Source organism: Anopheles coustani, chromosome 3 (genome assembly GCF_943734705.1).
Source record: "Anopheles coustani chromosome 3, idAnoCousDA_361_x.2, whole genome shotgun sequence".
Lineage (NCBI taxonomy): Eukaryota > Metazoa > Arthropoda > Insecta > Diptera > Culicidae > Anopheles > Anopheles coustani.
Window position 1 is genome coordinate 28886680 of NC_071288.1, and position 18321 is coordinate 28905000.

Genomic DNA, 18321 nt, shown 5'->3' on the forward strand with positions numbered 1-18321 from the left:
TGGTTTGGGGATTTCAGTGTCGTTTGTAGTAAAATTGATCCTTATTGAAACGGTTATTTGAAATGTGCAACAACCAAAATATAGCAATAAAAATTATGTAAACGTTGTTAGATTGAAAGGTTCTTTTTACAATGTTTGTCCTAAAAAACTGTGCATTGTATAAAAAAAAAAGTTGTCACGACTACAAAAATCGTAGAATGAACAAACGAAATGCAATACAGACATAGTTTGGTTAGCACACAAACCATTGATATATTCTCACAATAGGTAAATTTCCCTCAAACTATTAATTGCTTGAAAATTGCATTACTAATTGGCTGTTGGTTGGAATAGCAGGAAAAAAACAATGCAAAGCGTCCATTCTAAAGGACGAATCGTGGACATTTTTTATCATACTTCTCATTGAATGTTTCATCCTCGATCATGGTGATTACTCAGGTTTGAAGTCTCGATGTTACCTTCTTGCAAATAGTTCGATGTATGGCTAACGTATTAAGTTTTTCTTCTGCCATTCACATATAACTTTTTAATAGAAGGAACACAAAGGAATCGTTGATAATTATCCTGCCTATGTATTTGTAACTGCGCCCTCATGACTAGAGAAGGTAATGTAAAAACATTTGAGAAAAAAAAATCAATCAAATAAAAAAAGCAAACAAAAGCAAAACTAAGCAACAAAAGAGCACATAAAAATAGTTATAAATTTTCCAAATTTTAGAAACCAAACTACAAGCGAATAACTGAGAACAAAAGAGTGAAAAGGGGAGGATAGAGGATAGAGAAGCGTATTGTAAGCTGGTACATTAAACTCTTAAAGACGTTTAAATCTTATAAGCTTTGCTAGTTTAAAAGCTTGATCACAAGGAAAAAGGCTAGAATATAATTATTCATATTTAAGAAATAAAACAAAAGAAAAAAAGACAAATGCATCACGACAGGACGTAAACGGATACTAAATCAGCTAAGCTCACGAGAAACGACTCATAACAGAACGCGTAATATTAACTCATTGTTAGCTACTTTGAGATATGCAGTACACATCTCCTGGGAGCGGTTACTTTCTTCTTTAGGATACACAACGTACTATTTACGTAAAAAAAAAATAAAACTAAGAAGGAACGGAATGTTTGCAATTCGGCTTGTTGTTTCTTAGGTACATATTTGACTATCCATCGGAATATGAGCATTTCGAGATGACGGATGGTACTGTGGCCAGCTTATGTTATCTGCCACTACAGATATCTACAATGCAGAGCTCTACGATGAAACTACCACCGTCCGTTCCAAAGAAGAATTGTCCATTTCTACGACAGCTTATGCTCAACCGAGTTCTCGCTGATGCCATCAGAGAGTGTACACGTAGCGGAAACGGAAGAATAAAACTTTGATATTGCAAAAGACGCACATGGAACAGCTGAAAGACAACATGTTTGTACATAATTAAGAAATCAGAAGTCTTACTTATTGCACTTACCCTGTTTATGGCGGCAAACGTAAATCTTACCCGTGTATGCATCAGTTTGGCCTCAAACAATGCAGAAAGAATAATTTGTTGTATGGTAAAAAGAACTACATAAAACCCAAACGACCATCTAACATAGAAAAAATTTGAATTCCATACGCAAAGCCTACATAAACTGCTTTTGAAAGGATAGAAAACGTTTTTGGTAAACCATCCCAACACAGACTGTTGTGCCAGCCATGCCATTATGTTGACGCTGCTACGAAAGGTGATTAGAAAATGAACGCACTTCTGCTACTGTAGATTGAGGGAACCGTTTACGTTTGAATTGATTATATATTTCCAATGATATGTATTGCCTTGTGATTGCTATATATAATTTAAGAGTGAAAACTTGGAGAGCGAAAGCTAAAACCGGCATGAGTAAAAACTATTGAAAATAAATAAAATGTGAAAGCTTTATTCACGTGTCTCTGGTTATTTTGGTTTCAGTTAATATGTGATTGCATTTAAAATGCACTAATAGTGTGCTATAAACTTTTAGTAAATGTGATAAAAAAAAGCTCGTTTGGACGATTTTAAGCTTCGCCCGGCTTTTACATAAACATTTTTGAAACGTCAAATCGATAGATGCCTAGTGATTGTTGTTCAAATATCAGCTGATAGTAAATCAAGGTAGTTACAACGTCCGCAGGTAAGTTCTTTCTAATAATAACACAGTAACAGTAACTTGACAATAATTTTGAGTGAGATTATGTTAGTTAAGCAATTTTTTCGCTTTTTTCTAAGTATTGTCTATAAGTCGGACACTCTGATTTGTTAAATTTCCATGATAGCGCTTTGTTTTGCTCACGATTCGCTACACGTAAACTAACCTTTCTCTTCGTTCCAGTAGTTTTGGTCACGAGGCTCATTGGGATGGGTTTTGTTAATCAAAACAAATCCCTACTCCCTATGTAATGCCCACAACCAGAGGTGACGTTTGCAAATAGACGAAAAGAAAACATCGTATCGGAATGGTCTGCACGCCTACGGCAAGCGCTTATCATTAACAGTGGCATCATCAAAGCGTAACGGCACTTTGGAAAGGGGGTTTACAGAGTCAGAAAACAATTGTGAAGTGCGTCGTGTAAAGTGTAACCAGTCGAAAGAATGTGTCGAAGAACGTGAATCATCAATTGATCGTCAACTAACTTCGTCACAACACTCCCAGACGAGGGTCCGACGATGGATTCGAGGAAAGATATCTATAACCTTTGGGTGCAATATACAACAAAAGTGAGTTAGCCCGAGGATTACCGTTTTCGTTCGACTAGGAAAGCCGTGCGTTCAACTGGGTGTGTTTGTGTGTTCTTCTGTTACAGAACGATGAAACGTACTTCCGCCAGTTCATAGCAGGCTTCGTCAGCATTTGGCACTCCCAGTTGCAGCTGGACTTCGAAAGTGCGCCCCGGTGGGATACGGTTGCACCGGATTTGGGACCCCATCTAAGTCGGCTGCCGGATGAGCTGCTGCCTGCGATCGAAAAGTTTCTCATAATCGCTCGAGACGGCTGTGAAAATGTAAGCAAACATTGCATAACGCTGGAGAAAGGGCATACTATTGAATCATAGCTGTGTTATCTTGGGGAGGGTAGGGCGAGTGTTTATTTGTTTAGAACTGTTTAATCAAGCTTCTCTTTCGGTCTTATCATTCAGGTTCGGGATGATATTCCGGTTGACGGTGAAGCGATGAGGGAAAATGTGCTGCTTGTTCAGTGTCTTACCGTAATCTGCCGTCACTTTGAAAACATTGCGGCCGTCATCAAATCCAGCTACATTTCGAGTTGTATAGCGATTTCGAATTTTATAATTGACAAGGTATGTTAATTTATAATCACTTCAACAATGCTGCGCACACCTTTTCATTTCCCTTCTAATTGCAGCTTAACAACGAAAGTTCCACGGACATTGAGACGGACGTTTTGTTCGTGAAGAGTGTTGCCCAGCTGCTGGAGGTGCTGTACGATCCGTACCTTACATGGCGAAGCTATTTGAGGGGCGAGCATGCCGATTACGGGCGGCTGAGCTACAAAATATCGCCGATGCACCCGGAAATAGTGCCATTCATATACGATTGCTTCCAGAGCGGTAAAGTTACCAAAAATTCGCAGATTGGTAAAGACTTAGTTCATATTCTTGGTGCAGTCATCGCAGGATCTCAGGTACATGCGCTTAATTTTAAACTTAACAAAAAAGCGGCAAGGAACCTTCTCGCTGCGGAGGAGAAATGAAATCCTTTTGGTGGTTGGTGGTGTTTCCTTACTTTCATATTCTTTCCGTCTTATCTTTCCAACTCTGGGGCTATTTTCCTAACCCTCAACGGTTGTAGGTAGCATTAGTTAATGTCCCGCTACCAAATGTCAATTCTTACTATTTAAATAATCCGGTTGGTGAAGGAAACGAACGGGCTTCGGTGAGTCGGCTTTCTAACGTTATATGCATGCGTATGTGCTATGGTCTTACCGATTAAAATAGCATTTTAGATCACTGTAACTGCATGATAAATTGTTTAAGCAATAATTCTAGTGTTAGTTGTACTAATTATTATTACTAGTTTTCTCATTCTTTGTTACTGACTGACACTTTTGATAAAAATCTTTCGATTAACCTATATTTATTAGATCTTTTGATGCAAACAAAATACAGTACTAGCTCTAGTATTCGTTGCCAATTACCGCTTATAGCTTTAAAAGATTAACTATGCTGTCCGTTTTCTTATTGCTTTAGCTTTTTTGTCATAAAATATTGTGTAGATTGCATCAATCAATTAGGTTTTTGATACTTGGAAATGTTCTTTTTTTAACATGAGGTTTCATTTCAACAGCACAATGGATTACGTGCCATAAGTCCTGCAACCGTTACCATAATAATAGACGTAATTGCCAAGTGGGAAAGTGATGCTGATCTTCGCCGGCTGATGCTTCATTGCTTCTCGTTAATGGCGGTCATTCTCCAGAAATCTAGTCCCGAACAGGTACTTTTCTATCCACTATTCAATATGCAGTTGTGCATGTATGCATACTATACTAATCACATTTGTGTGCCATTTCAGCGCCAAATAGATTTGTTGACCATTTTCCAACTGTACATAGGAGCGATACGTGATCTGCTTACGACGGACCATTTCCTATCGAAGGGTTCACCGGTTGCTAGTTTCGAATTGTCTCACGATGATGATAATTACATCGACATAGGGGCACTCGGTGCGGCCATTGCGTCGGTGCAAGAGTTTATTCCCGAACACTCTAACAAGCTGATTCTCTGCAATGCTTTGTTCGAGGCAAAGTTCCTCCCATATCTGGTGCAAATTCCGGAACAAGTGAAGGTAGGGTGTTTTGGGCGACGAGCTTTTTAATAATTTTGCTCACACCAATCATTTTTAATTTACAGAAATGGAATATAGATCATCAGACGCTAGGAACGGTGTTGGTAAAAACACTCCAAGCACTTTGTAACGACTCGGATAAGATGCAGTACAATCTAATGCACACGAACAACATAAACGTGTTGTTTGGTGGGCTGAAAGGGTTTGGCAAACCATCGTCGGCCCTAATCAATCAATGTCTCGGCTTTGCGTTCGACGAAACCGATCGGCGGCAGGTGAACCCGGCAGTCGTTACCAAGCTTATCGAATGGATACCGATGATGGGCGAGAACGAGCAGAATATGTTAAGTGAGGTTCTGCTGAAAAAATGTGCCGCTACTATGCAAAGGTAAGGAAGTCAAAACAGTAGCGAATGTCTCTTCTAACGAATGGCTTTTGATTGTTCATTGCAGCAAACAGCACGTGTGTAGCCAGAAGACCATCAAACTCATCGTGGATAAGTGCCTGTTGGACTCAAACCGACTGTCAGCCAAATGCACGATCAATCTGCTGAAGCTAGTCGAAGAGTTGGCCAAGTATAGTATCTTCCCGGCGGAAGTAAACAGCCTGTTCCGATTGCTGCGCGACGAGATGCAGTTCGAGTATCGGAAGCAGCTGCTCGAAACCCTTTTGCGGGTGTCAAACCATCGTGCTACCATGGGCATAGCGCCCGACAGCTTTCTCGACATTCAATCAAACACCAGTGGAATCACTATACCGGAAATACGCAAGTGGGACACGACGCACGGGTTCGTCTTTCACACATGGCTCCGGCTGGAGGAGGAAACATCGATGGCACAGAATTATCGCAGACAGCTGTTCAGCCTAACCACCACCTACGGGACGGGGTATGAGTTTTTCGTTCAGAAAAATGGCAACTTCGTCGTGAGCGTCATCACGAAGAAAGAATTCTTCACCGCCACGGCCCAGTCACCGCAGTTGCTTGATGGCCGATGGCATTCCGTAACGGTCAGTGTGGTGCCTCCGAAGCGACTGTTTTCCTATCACCAGATCAACGTTTACATTGACGCGGTGCAGAAGCTCGGTTCGACGATGAAATACGCCTCGTTTGCCGAAGTGTTTCACTACTGCTCGATCGGTGCACCGTACAATAATTTTCGCAAGGTGTCCCACACGTCGCACCAATCGAACTCCGCCCGGATGAGCCCCGTGCCCGACGGTACTCCCGGCACTCCGAGCGCGGAAAGAGAGGAAAAGCAATCAAAATCCGGCCTGTTTCCCAACATCATCGAACGGACGTTCTTCCCGGGGCTGGTTTCGCAGGTGCCGAACTACTTTACCCTCCCGAGCAAGTCCACCTCATCGCTCGATCCGAGCGTTAAGTCGTACCCGATCGGGATGCAGGATTTAGTGTTCGGTGAAGCGATCTGCCTCAAGGGACAACTCGGTGCGGTGCTGCTGGCCGATACGAACGTCAACCTGAAGAGTCTGTTCGAGGCGGGCCCGAACGTAGCGAACGTCCTGGCGACGGACATTATCGAATCATTCGATATGGCTTCGAAGTTTGTGTTTGCTTTCGCCCCGAACGCCTGCTTCGATGGGCTCTGTTTGGATCTGGCACCCGGTAATCAGTACAACGGGCATCTGGTGGCCAGCGTTGCTACCACTCTTTCGCTGCAGAACACTCTGAACGGGATCGGTGGCATGGTGGTATTGTTGCCCATTCTCGATAGCATTTCCCGGATGCCCGACGCGGACATTCCTTCGACGAACGAACTCATATCGCTGAGCCCCGTCGAGTCGCCGCTGAAGGAGGAAAATTTCGGCGACTGGGAGATGCTTCAGCTGAACTCGTTGACCGAAGCGAAGATCATACAGAACCCGATCGCCTGTTTCCTCTGTTTAGTGCGTAACTTTATCAACGGAAGTGAGCTCAACAAGGAGAATGTGCTTAAGAATGACGTCATCGCCATCGTCAGCTCGCTGCTGCAACAGTGCAACGAGCGGTTGTTCGACGTAAACGTGCTGATGGCGGTACAATTGCTGATCGAATCGATCCAAAACGAGATGCCCTCGGGAAACATGGAGCTGCTGCACGTGCTGCTGCGCGATCTGGTGTTTAATTTCCGCATCTGGGCGAAGGCACAGTTTCAAATCGTGATCGGTCACATTCAGTACATCAGTACGATCATCAAGGACGATCGAAAGTATTTTCGGCGCCATTTTGGCATTCAGTACATATTGGACGTGATACAGGAGCACTTCACCACCGGTACAACGCTTCCACCGCAGGATTCCAAGATGGTTCGCGAATCGCTGTTGAGAATCGTGAAGTATTACATTCAGAAGGAGGTCAACATCAAAGAGGTTCGTAAGGTTCACTGGTTCTTTAAGCTTATTTCGAATGCTTCTTGATCATCGTCCGCTTTTCTCCCCGTTCCAGATTTCATCCGTGCTGACCTTTCTCACCACTACGAAGCACGAGGCTGCGGTTAGTGAAATTATCGACATGCTGATATTGCTGATCGAGGGAAAACATGTCAAGGATCAGATCTTTCTGCTCATGTACGAGCCGCACATGGCCGAAGCCATGTATACGCTCTTCATCGACCGACACTTTGGTGCGGAAGTGCACACGAAGCTGATCAAGTTTATTACCGGTATGCTGAACACGAAGCGAATATCGAGCAAACACAAGGCCGCCCTGCGACTCTACGATCCATCAATCGAATGTCACAGCCTGTACCCCGGCCTGTTTTCCTTCATGCTACCGTTCGAGCTGGAACCGCACGTAATTTTGGGTCTGCTGGATCTCAACCTTGGGTCCGACACCGAGATGGGATACGCCGGGGCGCTCTGTTTGATCTATCACACCAATCTGGCCAATCTGTCACTGAAGCTTGAAATTGCCCGACGGCTGATGACCAGCACTTTTACGAAACCGAAAGCTCCGCAGATGATCGCGAAGCAGGTTGGCTGGCAGGAGTCGATTGCTCGGCTGTTGATCAAAAAGCCGGTGGAAAACCGAGTCGACGGAAGCGTGGGGGAGCAAGAGCAGGGGAATATTTTGACCGATATGGATGAGGTGGTCAAGCGTGAAAGTGAATCGTCGGCGGTTGGTGGCGCTGGTGGAGGAGCGGGTGACGATTTGATCGTGTTTGACGAGGACACGCTGGAGCTGCACGTACAAGATGGTGGCGGTAAGCATGGACCGAACTCGTTCATGTCCGAGGCGGCTACGGCGATCGAGCATGAGATCAAGGAGCTGGCGGATACGGTGCAAGAAGCGGTGGTGGAGAACATCACCTCGTCGATCACGTCCGTCTACTCGGTGATACGGCAGAAGACGTCCGACATACAGGACACGATCGGTTCGCTGACGCTCAGCTTCGAGGATGCGGCCGGTCGTAAGAAAAACTCATCGCTCAGCAGCAGCAGCGAGGAAAATGTTTCGCTCGATGAGTCGGGCAGATCGGTGATGGAAGATTTGGCATCAACGAAGAGTGGCGAAGAGTTGGACAGCAGCACGGGCAACAGTGCCGAATCGCCGGGCGTTAAGTGCGCCGAGGAAAATGACGAAGAGAACCTCGTGTGCCTCGTATCGAGCAGCTTGTTCACAATACTGTGGCGTGGGGTGGAAAATTCGAACGATTCCTGGCAAGAGCGTGGCCAGGTGATGGCCTGCATCAACCTGATCGCGCTGAACAACGAGCTGTACTGTTCGCACCTTAGTTTGCGCTTGCGCATCCTCGAGATGGGCGTTCAGGCGGCACTGATCGATCTGGCGGAAAACGCGCAGCTTGCCCTGACCCACCAACAGAACGCTGCCCAGCTCCTCCGCCTGGCGTACGATCTGGTAGTGCTGGATCCGAACGAGGATGACTCGAAAAAGTGCTCGGTGAAACTACTCGACGGTGTGCTCTCCCTGCTCGACATTCTCATGGTTTTCCAGCAGAGCAGCAGCGACGATTGGACGGAAATGTCCCACCTGTGCCTGGGGCTGCTGCTAAAGTGCTCGCACAACGCCAACTCGGAAATCGTGGCGATGGCAACGGCAAAACTGCATGCACTGCTGCAAAATCGTATCAACCAGGATCCGGCCGAGATTGGATACCTTATGTACAGCCTGAACCAAGCCATGTGCAACGCGATCGAGGTGGACAACTCGGAACAGTACTCGTTCCTCATACCGGTGATGAAGGCGTTGCTCGAGAAGTCACGCACCGTGCTGGGTTTGGCGACACAGACACCGGATTTGCCGGCGACCTCGTCGGGACCGATTTTCTTCCAGGACTTCCAATCCTACTGCGCCAGTCGCCAGTGGACAGCGTTTGTTGAGAAAAAGGTAAGTGAATGTGTGCTTTCACTATTGTCTTTAACACGTTCTTTAACCGAATGGTCCAACGAACCAATTTGACGAAATTGAGACCTTTTTTGTATTATCTCCGTACATGTTTGGTGTGGTTAACAACTGAACAAAACAACTGAGAATCAAACATAATATTTATAATAATTCCAGATGCTTTTTTAGACAAACAGTTATTTTGAATTGAAGCTGGATATTTAAACGAGGTTATTTACCTTTTCCATGCCCAATGTTTGCTTACCATTTTCGGATTGATAGTGTTTGTATTCCAAATAACAAACAACCACCTGGTCTTAGTGTTTAATTCTCCGGTTTTATTATTTGCTAAACTTTAAAACAGTTTAATAAATACATCTTGATCCTACCACGACACTACGAAAACAGAATGCAACGAAACGAAACTACTTAAGATTACTACTTCCACAAATCGCACTGGTAAATGTAAAGGAATGTGCGGATCACCTGAACTAGGCATTGTCCACCGGGGTTTCCGCTAAATCTTTCTTCTTTCGGCTTCCCCGAACGCGGGAACCGATGTCACTAATGTCGTCGTAGTTCTCCTCGTCGTCCTCGTCGAGCATCGTGTAGTCCAGGCTGGACGGAGCGCTCCGGTAGTGCATCATATCCCTTCGTCTCGTCGGCTGGAAACCTCCGGCCTGGTTCGAGCCGGCATAGTAGCTCTTCGAGTTGGACTTCTGTATTGACAGGATGCTCAAATCATCCTGTCCGGACGGTTTGTTGCCGCCTGCCCGGTGGTCCTGATGGCGGTTTCCGCTCGACTGGAAGTAGTTGTTCAGATCGAAGTGGTTCGCATCGTACTCAATCGATTTGGTTGCCGTCACTTGGGTGGTGGACGGACGCTGGTTTGCCGGTGCCTCGCCTCGAGTTCCGCCCTTGGTGGACGGTGGTGAACCTTTGCCTTTGTTCTGCGACGACAGCAGGACAAAGTTGGACGGTGCCGATTCCTCCGCCCGGGGCACGGTCACACCGGCCGGTTTGGAATGTTTGATCTGCTTCTTCGGCTCGAAATCGAGAAACTCGTCCGCATCGATCGCCACTTGGTGAAAATCGGAGCTGGAACCGAACGCGTCCCGCAGATCGTCCGTGTCGAGATTGTGCGCGATCGGGGCGCCGGGGAACTTTGGTTTCTTCTTCCGGCGGTTCTTGAGGCGCTTGCCGGGAAACTCGGACCCATCGTCGGCTCCACCGTCCGTGCCGTACGACGCCGGTCCCGAGGGGTTGCTTTTTACCGGCACCTTCTGCGACTCGGACGCACCGTCGTAGTACGAGGTGAAGGAACCGAAGTGATCGCTGTCGCCCCCGATGGCTTGCAGCGTGCTGATCGGCGGTTTGTTGGGGTTCGTTTTGGTGGGCGTGTGGAACTGCTCCTGATCGTAGCGGGTCGGAAGGTTCGGAATGTAGCTGGACTCTTCCTCGCTCGAGCCGACCGTGCTGTGGGAGGTGGAATGCGTCGAGCTGATGCTGCCGCCACCGGTGTGCGGGGTGCGTTTGTACGAGGTCTCAAAGTCGCCGGATGGTTCGAAAAGGTTCGGCTTCGGGTTCGACGGAACCTCGTACGAGGTGAGCGGGGTTTTGTACGGATCCTTCTTGTGCGTCTCGAGCGGCAACAGGTGCTGGTGTTTGGAGCCAATGTCGCCGAAGGAGGAGGACAGGTCCGAGTAGTAGTTACCCTTGCCGGACGGCGTCGTGTAGGTGTTCACCGACGTTGAGTCCGCAAACGAGGGTTGCTTACCGTTGCTCGTGTGGGAAAAGCTGTGCGAATATCCTCCGATGTTGGACGCATGTTTGTTTCCCGGGTTAAAGCTACCGAAGCTGCTGGGCCCGTCATTGAACGAGGGCACCTTCGAGTCGAACACACTCGGCCCATTACCGAACGTGGCCTTGGAGAAGCTTCCGTCGAAGCTGGAACTCTCGTAACTGTGCTTGGGGAAGGACGACAGCGACGAGGAGGAAATGGATCCCTGATATCCCTGGTGCTTCCCGAACGACGGTCCCTCGTAGCCGCCACCGGGCTTACCGAACGACGAACCCTCGTAGCTGGTGATCGTCTGACCGTACGCGAACGGTGGCGATCCGAACGTGGGCGACGGGTGAATCGGAGGACCGTAACCCGCCGGGGGTTCTCCGAACGAGCCGTGGTGGTCAGCGAACGACGCCTCGAAGCCCGAGCTGAACGGATCGTCGATGCTCTGCGGGACGTAGTGCGACAGCGGCTTATAGCCCGGACTGTTCGGTGGTCCGTACTTGACGCGGGGTTTCGCGCCGGGGCGGCGTGGAGGTCGCGGTTTTCGGCCCCGGGGTGGTGGTGGAAGCTTGGGACGCCGCTTTATTACGCGGTGGATTTCGATCTCGTGTCGCTTTTGCCGATGCAACGCTGCTGGCGTTGGCAGTTGTTCAACCGCGGTGTCCTCCGCAGCCTTTTCATCCTTTTTCCGGTTCGTTTCATCCGCCACTACCAAGACTATGAAAAGCTGAGGATGAAAATGCAAGAAACATATTTTTGACTAATACGTCTTTGTTGGGAGTAAAATATGGGCTCATGAAGAATAATGATGTAGTGAGTAAGATTTGGCGGAATGCGGAGTAATGAAAACAAATGAAAATTGAATGTTATTTTTGTGTTCACGAATCCTTTTTCTTCCATCGTTTTCCACGATACTTCAAAAGTGAATGGAAAAGCGTGTAAATATGTTAAACGGTCATGAAAATCAAGATGAAAACTATAAAAAATATTGATAGAATTCCACCAACGAGATGCAATAACATTGAAACATCACGCATCCAGTTGCCAGAAACATACGTTTTTAATAACTCATTCATTCCTCCATTCAGTGAGCAGCAAGGGTTTAACTTTTCCGACATTACCAGACACATTAACATGTTTGGATTTTCAGCCAAGTAGCCAGAAGCAATATATCACAACATTGTGACCAGGGTAAAGCTTATCAAGTTGTGTTGATTATAAATTCTTTAATCGAACTTATTTTGACTTGTGCTTGACAAACGATTGGGTCTGGAGATTGTATGTGTGAGTGTGTGTGGAAAAGCCACTGGCTGCCAAGGAGCCTCTCGTAGGGGAATGCGCGTCGGATGTACCGCCAACGGGTGTATCACTCCCCCCCCTGGCCCAGCACAAACGAAGGCCACGTGCAATCGTTTGCGCAAAGCCACGCGAAAACTCTCCTAAGATCAGCTGGCGCACAAGAACGATTGCACGCGTCACACCCAACCGTACCGGTCCGTGGCCCGCTCGAATGACCGAGAAAAATCCTTTACGCACCTTTCGCCGGCTCGCGAAGGCCCCGACGGTGAATGCGTTCGCTCAGCGCGCTCGGCAAATTGAGGGCGCGTTGCCGCGAAACCGCCCCGTGGTCGCCACTGCAGCCAGGTGGTGGGTCGTTAGTAGTTCGAACATAAATTACCCACGACCTGCCGCCCCTAAGGTGACCCCTCGGTGCGTGCTGTGACCGACGGCGCGAGACAACAAGAAGGCTGCCCCGGTCCGTCTGGAAGGAGACCATCCGCATCGACCCAGCCCACTGTCGGCAGTACTTTTGGCACGATCGATGCATGAGGAGTACGGGGTGGTCCGTCTGACTAGTACCGTACCAAGGTGCACCACCCCGGGAGTGCAGTGTTTTTATTTTCGTTGACTAACGTCTACTTTTTCCACCGAACCTCGAACCCCGCACTGTTTCCAATCGAAACCAACACCGTTTTTCCACCGCCCGACCCGACCAGACCCGGGGAGGCGGACGAGTTTTTCTTCGTCCCAGCTTACACGGGATACGGATACGGGACTAATGGGTGGGGAGAGAGAGTGTCACGCGGGGCGGGAAAACTGGTTTGAATGGATGAAAATGACCACCACCGTCACCGACTTTCGATTTCCACCGACCGTCAGCTGGTAATTGTTTCGCTAAGCGACCAAACATGGCCGTGGCATGGCACGATAACCTCCTGCGTCCGGCAAACCGAGATAAGCATCCGACCGTCGTCTGCGTAGCTGACGGTTGTTTGGATCGTGACCAATGGTGAAAATGCACTGTCCCTCGATGCAATGCATTTAAATGATTGTTTTCTGATGATAGTTGAAACTAATGGCAAAGAAAATGTTGTTCAAGCTTCTCATAATATATTTAAAAATATCTCAACTGAAAGATTAAACCAGACTGACAGTTATGATTCCACTCCATTAGACTTTTCCAAGCGGATTCCTTTCGTTTTTAACTCCTATGCAAACTGTGGGACAATAAAAAAAATGAAAGTTTTGTCTTCACCCAACACTGTAGATTGAAATAAACAGGAAACAATTTTGCATTAAAAGCGCACGCGAACCGCAATTTCCCAGCAATTCAAACGCAGCAGGACATCCAGCATAAACCTATCGTTGCACTACGCTCGGACTTATCTCCTGCGGTTACGGCTTTACATTGCTGCCCAGTGAATTCGTTTAAATTTCTCCCATTTTCCCGATTGCCATCATTTGGCCGGCGGAGATTGATGGTAACTGTCTTTTTTTTTCCTTCCCCCCAACCATCCGTGTATCGCACACTGGCTTTTCTTAACCCGCCGTTCAATAACTTAAAACCACACAAACGCATTAAAGGAATGGGTTCCCATTCGATTCGAACCGACTACCAACAATAATGTATTCCACGCCGCGCTGGTGCTGGCTGGCGGATGGGAAATAAAGTTTGAGGAAAAGCACAACACACACCGAACAAACCCTGTCGCCTTCGAGGCGAGATGTCGGCAGCATATCATTAGTGATGAGACGCCGCTGGAGAAAGCGTGCATACGTGCATCGGAATGGAAATACAAAGCACAATCGCAATGGGGAAAAATTAACAGCAACAAAAAAAAACGAGACCAACATTAAAAATCACGCACTTGACTTTCGCGCGTCGTTGGATTGAGTAATACTAAGTCCCGCCATTGAGGTACGAAGGTTTTTATGATGTTTATTTAAATAGTCCACATTATGCAAATCACCTTTAGGGCGGTGAACGAACGGAACGAAATGTGTAACAAGCCGCTCGTTTGCTTTCCTGATTGATATATTGGACAAAATGGTCCTCGATAAATAGACAGCCCGAGTCCTCGAACACATTCTCGGTTTGGGACGAACAACGGTTTCGATGTCCATTAGTATCCGTTGAAAAGTCGCAAGAAGAAAGCAGCATACCGCGCCCGACACTGATACGCTTTATCTGGGAATGCTCTCAACCTGTGCGGTAATACAATCCCCGGCCTGGTGGGGCCAGAAGGAAGGAAGTGGTTACTTCAACCCCGACCAATTATGTAAGCCATGCCAGGGCTAAAGTGCCCTTCAAAACGGCCTCCGCCGGACGCGCCTATCGCAGGTGAAGAACCGTGCCGAGGTTTTTTTTCCAGGTCAAATGTTACGCACCGCCCGAATGTGGCCCTAAGTGGAGCGAGGTGTCCTAAGTGGATATGTTTATTCGGTAATCTGCCGGAACGCGTATATATTCAATATAGTTGTCAGATGTAGCGAACGCAACGGGCTAACGGGAACATCCGTTTGAAGAGGGCGATTAGAAACACTCTCCCTGAAGATGCAGCTGAAGTGCTTAGCGGGAACAACCCTATGGGTTATGTTTGTTTGCCTTTCTTTTGTCGAGTGTTTACATTTGCATGTGAATTGATGAGATGAAGAGCTTGCCAGAGGGGACAGGGTCTTTAAGGTGGTAAAAAATTGGTTATTCTTTGTATATGAGTTTGTAATGTAAAGAGAGTGTTTGTTTTGATTTGTTTACGATAGAATCGTGAACTTTAAGTTCGATTGCTAAGAACAGTATTCGCTATGTTTAGAAATTTTAATAGCTAAACAATGGAAATTGGATTCTTATAAGTAACTGAGTTCTTAATTTTTATTTTATTTAACACAAAAATGAAAACCCTAGCGCGCTACCCACCGAAGTGATAACAATTAATGTATGATTTCACGAATAGTTCGGTACTATGAGTTGCTTTTCTGCAATGTTGCAAAACAATTCTTAATGTTTCCCTGTATGTCTTGATTAATTTTAATAGCGGAACCGTGATTGTCCACCGCTTGTTTTGTAATATTCGTTTGCAAAATGGATCTTTCCTTCAAAATTGTAAAATTTAAATTAATTTATCTAACTTAATTCGAAACACTTAAAGATGGTTTATTCTAACCATTTTCCCCTTGACATCTACCGTTGTCTCCAACAAATAGAATAGAGATTAATTTTTTTTTGTGAGAGGAAATCGGAGTTTCATTTTGATAAAAGTATTTAAATGCGTAGAGATTTTCCTTAACAGAATGTCAGCTACTAAGAAAATAACCTTCATCTCTTAAAGAGATGAACAAAGATTGTGTAATGGACTGATTGTTGCTTAAAAGCTTCAAAGACCAGATTCATTAAATGCAGTTTCACACAGATTAAGATGAACATTTTCACACAGATTGCAGTGAAAACGAAAATCGGATGGAAAACACAACCTTGTGATCAAAGACTTTCCGGCTCGTTTTTCACCCCGCACCCAAGCGCATAATTTTAAACGAGCTGCATACAATTTTCACTAATTGGAGGCCTATCTTCTGCATCCAAGCAGGGGCCTGGCGCGAAATTATGATTTCGCACAGCGCTACCTCACGACGACGCGCAAAACAATGGCACTTTGAACCTTTCTTTCTGCTCAAGCGCACCAGTCAAGCGGGCAGCCGGAGCAGCCACTTTCTTCCGGGCAACTCTTTTTCGAGGTCGTGAGCTATTTGTACGGAATTTGTGTGAATTTGGGTTTCTTTTTTCCTTTCCCTCAAACCGTCGTCGTTCACCACGGGCGCGATATTAGATACCATTCGATACATGTCGTATACTTATCACCACCAAGGTCTGGCTAAGGCCTACAGGCCTAAAGGCGCCCATAAAAGTGGCCCGTGAGCCCGTTAGTGTTTAATTTGGTGAGCACACGCCGAAAGTAACACTCGGGAGGGTTGTTTAATATGTTTCCCTCCCCCCTTTATGGCCCGATCACTACATCGTACTTCAGGTCCTCGCGTCGTGGAGATAAATACACTCGCACATAAACACACACACACACACACACTACACACACGGCGATGGAATTAATTACGGGCACGTGGGCGATCGTGTGTGAGATCGTTGTAAAATGCAAAATGTGTAACCACCGGTGCATTTGTTCCGTTTTTTCCGTCGTTTTCCCAAAAACCTTTTCCCAAAACCACCGTATATTTACCAACAGAAGCAGCTGCTGCCAACAGGCCATCATCACAACCGTCGGATGGATCTGGGTTCGGGTTGTTGATAATGATCGCTTCTCTTTTTTTTGCCACGCTCGTTACGTTATTGTTTCGAACCAACGAATCACGCACCACTCCGATGCACTCCGATTTCCTCCCTTGCCAAGGGCACGCGGAAGACCGATTTCCACGGAATTATACCCACACACTCCGATGAGAAAAAAAGGGTTTTTTGTGTTGTTTTTGTTTTGCTTGCACTTCGGTTCGGTTTTTGCACTGTTTGTTGTCACTGCCGTCGAGGGAAAATTGCAACAATTTTCCAACCCCTCCGGCCTCCTTTAGGGCAGTATAGTTTCCTTCTCTCTTCACACTGGCGGCGGCCTGTTTTGAGCCTTTCCGGTTCTTCTCGCGCACTGGATCCGGTCCTGTACAACCATCCGGGTTGTGCCAGCGTACGAGCAACTTCAACCGTGTGACTGTGTATTTCCACTTTCGTTGCGAAACTAACCAGCGGGCCCGAAGATGATCTTCTTTTATAAATTTTCCCGACCGCCAGTGCTCTCCCTGCGAACGAGATCCGAACCGGCTGTGGGGGCTGCACACGAGAGCGTGTTCCGATGAACGTTGGTCGATCTCCGCCCGGGAATGGATGGCGCAGATTCGTTCGGCGGGGATAAGCCTCCGAAGACGAACCCCGTGCGCTTGGTTGGTGAAATGGTCTGTCTACAACATGGCATGCCTTCGCGGGGGGATGGCCGGAGACGATCGGAGACGATTTTGTTTGGTGGTTGGCGTGTTCGTGCATCCTCTCCATCGCATGCATGACCGATGCGCCCCGGAACCTACCCCGGACCTTTCCTTGGGTACTTGCGCCGAGACAGAATGTACAAAACTGGATACCGAAGAACGGGTACTCAAGACGCAGCAAAACATTCGCCAATGGTGGTGGAAGTGATGGTTGCGCGGAAAGAGGAGGCATTTCTTCTTCCGAGCGAGCCCTATTTGGACCGTAAACGACTGCTTCTTGTCTTCTTGTTTTTGCTTCGTTTGGATTTACTTTTGGTGCTCAGTTTGCTCCCCTCCCCTCCCAAAAGGTGGTGCACAAATGGCACCGAGCATACATACAGGGCGCTATTTCCTGCATCGGCAGCTCGAAATTACACCTTCACTTGTCCGCGCTCCGTTCCTCGCGGAAGAATCGGAGGGAAACATTCCAAACGATCACCGATTCCGAAAAGATGTGCTCGATGCAGATTAGCGCGAGATCCGGGTTGCGAGGGGCGAGATATGTTTACCCGGTGTGTGATTTGAACATTAGACTTGCGCATCCGGTAAAGCGACGAACCCTCGCTCTCGAGATTTCGAGACGGTTGTGTGCACCGGCACAAATATTCAGCAGACGATGGTTGTTTAGATTTTGTGATTGGCGCTTAATTAGACACCATTTTGTGTAACGGTGTATAACACCACATTTTGTAATTTAATATTTATATTTTTAATGAGAAATATTTAATCCGTTGTGATTGATTTCCAAAGTGAGAAGGACAAGCAAGAAGAAGAAGGGGAAATCCCAGACACTTTCTCGTTCCCGTTAGAGCCAATCTTGGCTCGGATGGTTCGGGGCGCAAATTCGTACCAACCGATTAACAGGTATTCTGCTTCCCGCGCTCAACGTGCGTACTTTCTTGGGCGCGTGTTCAATATTCAGTTTCAGGTTTGAACTGTGACACATTTCTTCCTCCTGGCATGGAGGATAAAAACGAAAGTTGCTTCAACCCCGATCGCCCCACTTGCTCTTGCTGCCTTGAACTTGGCTTGTCGATGTCAAAATTAAAAATTAAGTCAAACTTC

The 18321-nt window shown here is 46.9% G+C and overlaps 2 protein-coding genes across 2 annotated transcripts in view; one reads left to right on the forward strand and one right to left on the reverse strand.

The window, feature by feature from the left end:
• The window catches only part of LOC131258941 (vacuolar protein sorting-associated protein 37B), a 492072-nt gene that overhangs the window by 272321 nt on the left and 201430 nt on the right, over window positions 1–18321 (reverse strand). The window lies entirely within an intron of this gene.
• Window positions 2530–18321, forward strand: part of LOC131258992 (neurobeachin-like protein 1) — a 50414-nt gene continuing 34622 nt past the window's right edge. The window contains exons 1-10 of the mRNA XM_058260402.1: window positions 2530–2740; window positions 2827–3024; window positions 3160–3321; window positions 3387–3665; window positions 4328–4477; window positions 4556–4828; window positions 4894–5216; window positions 5281–5973; window positions 6034–7195; window positions 7272–9173. Of these exons, the coding sequence (XP_058116385.1) occupies window positions 2690–2740; window positions 2827–3024; window positions 3160–3321; window positions 3387–3665; window positions 4328–4477; window positions 4556–4828; window positions 4894–5216; window positions 5281–5973; window positions 6034–7195; window positions 7272–9173 (5193 nt within the window). The 5' untranslated portion in view covers window positions 2530–2689. The remainder of the gene's footprint in view (window positions 2741–2826; window positions 3025–3159; window positions 3322–3386; window positions 3666–4327; window positions 4478–4555; window positions 4829–4893; window positions 5217–5280; window positions 5974–6033; window positions 7196–7271; window positions 9174–18321) is intronic.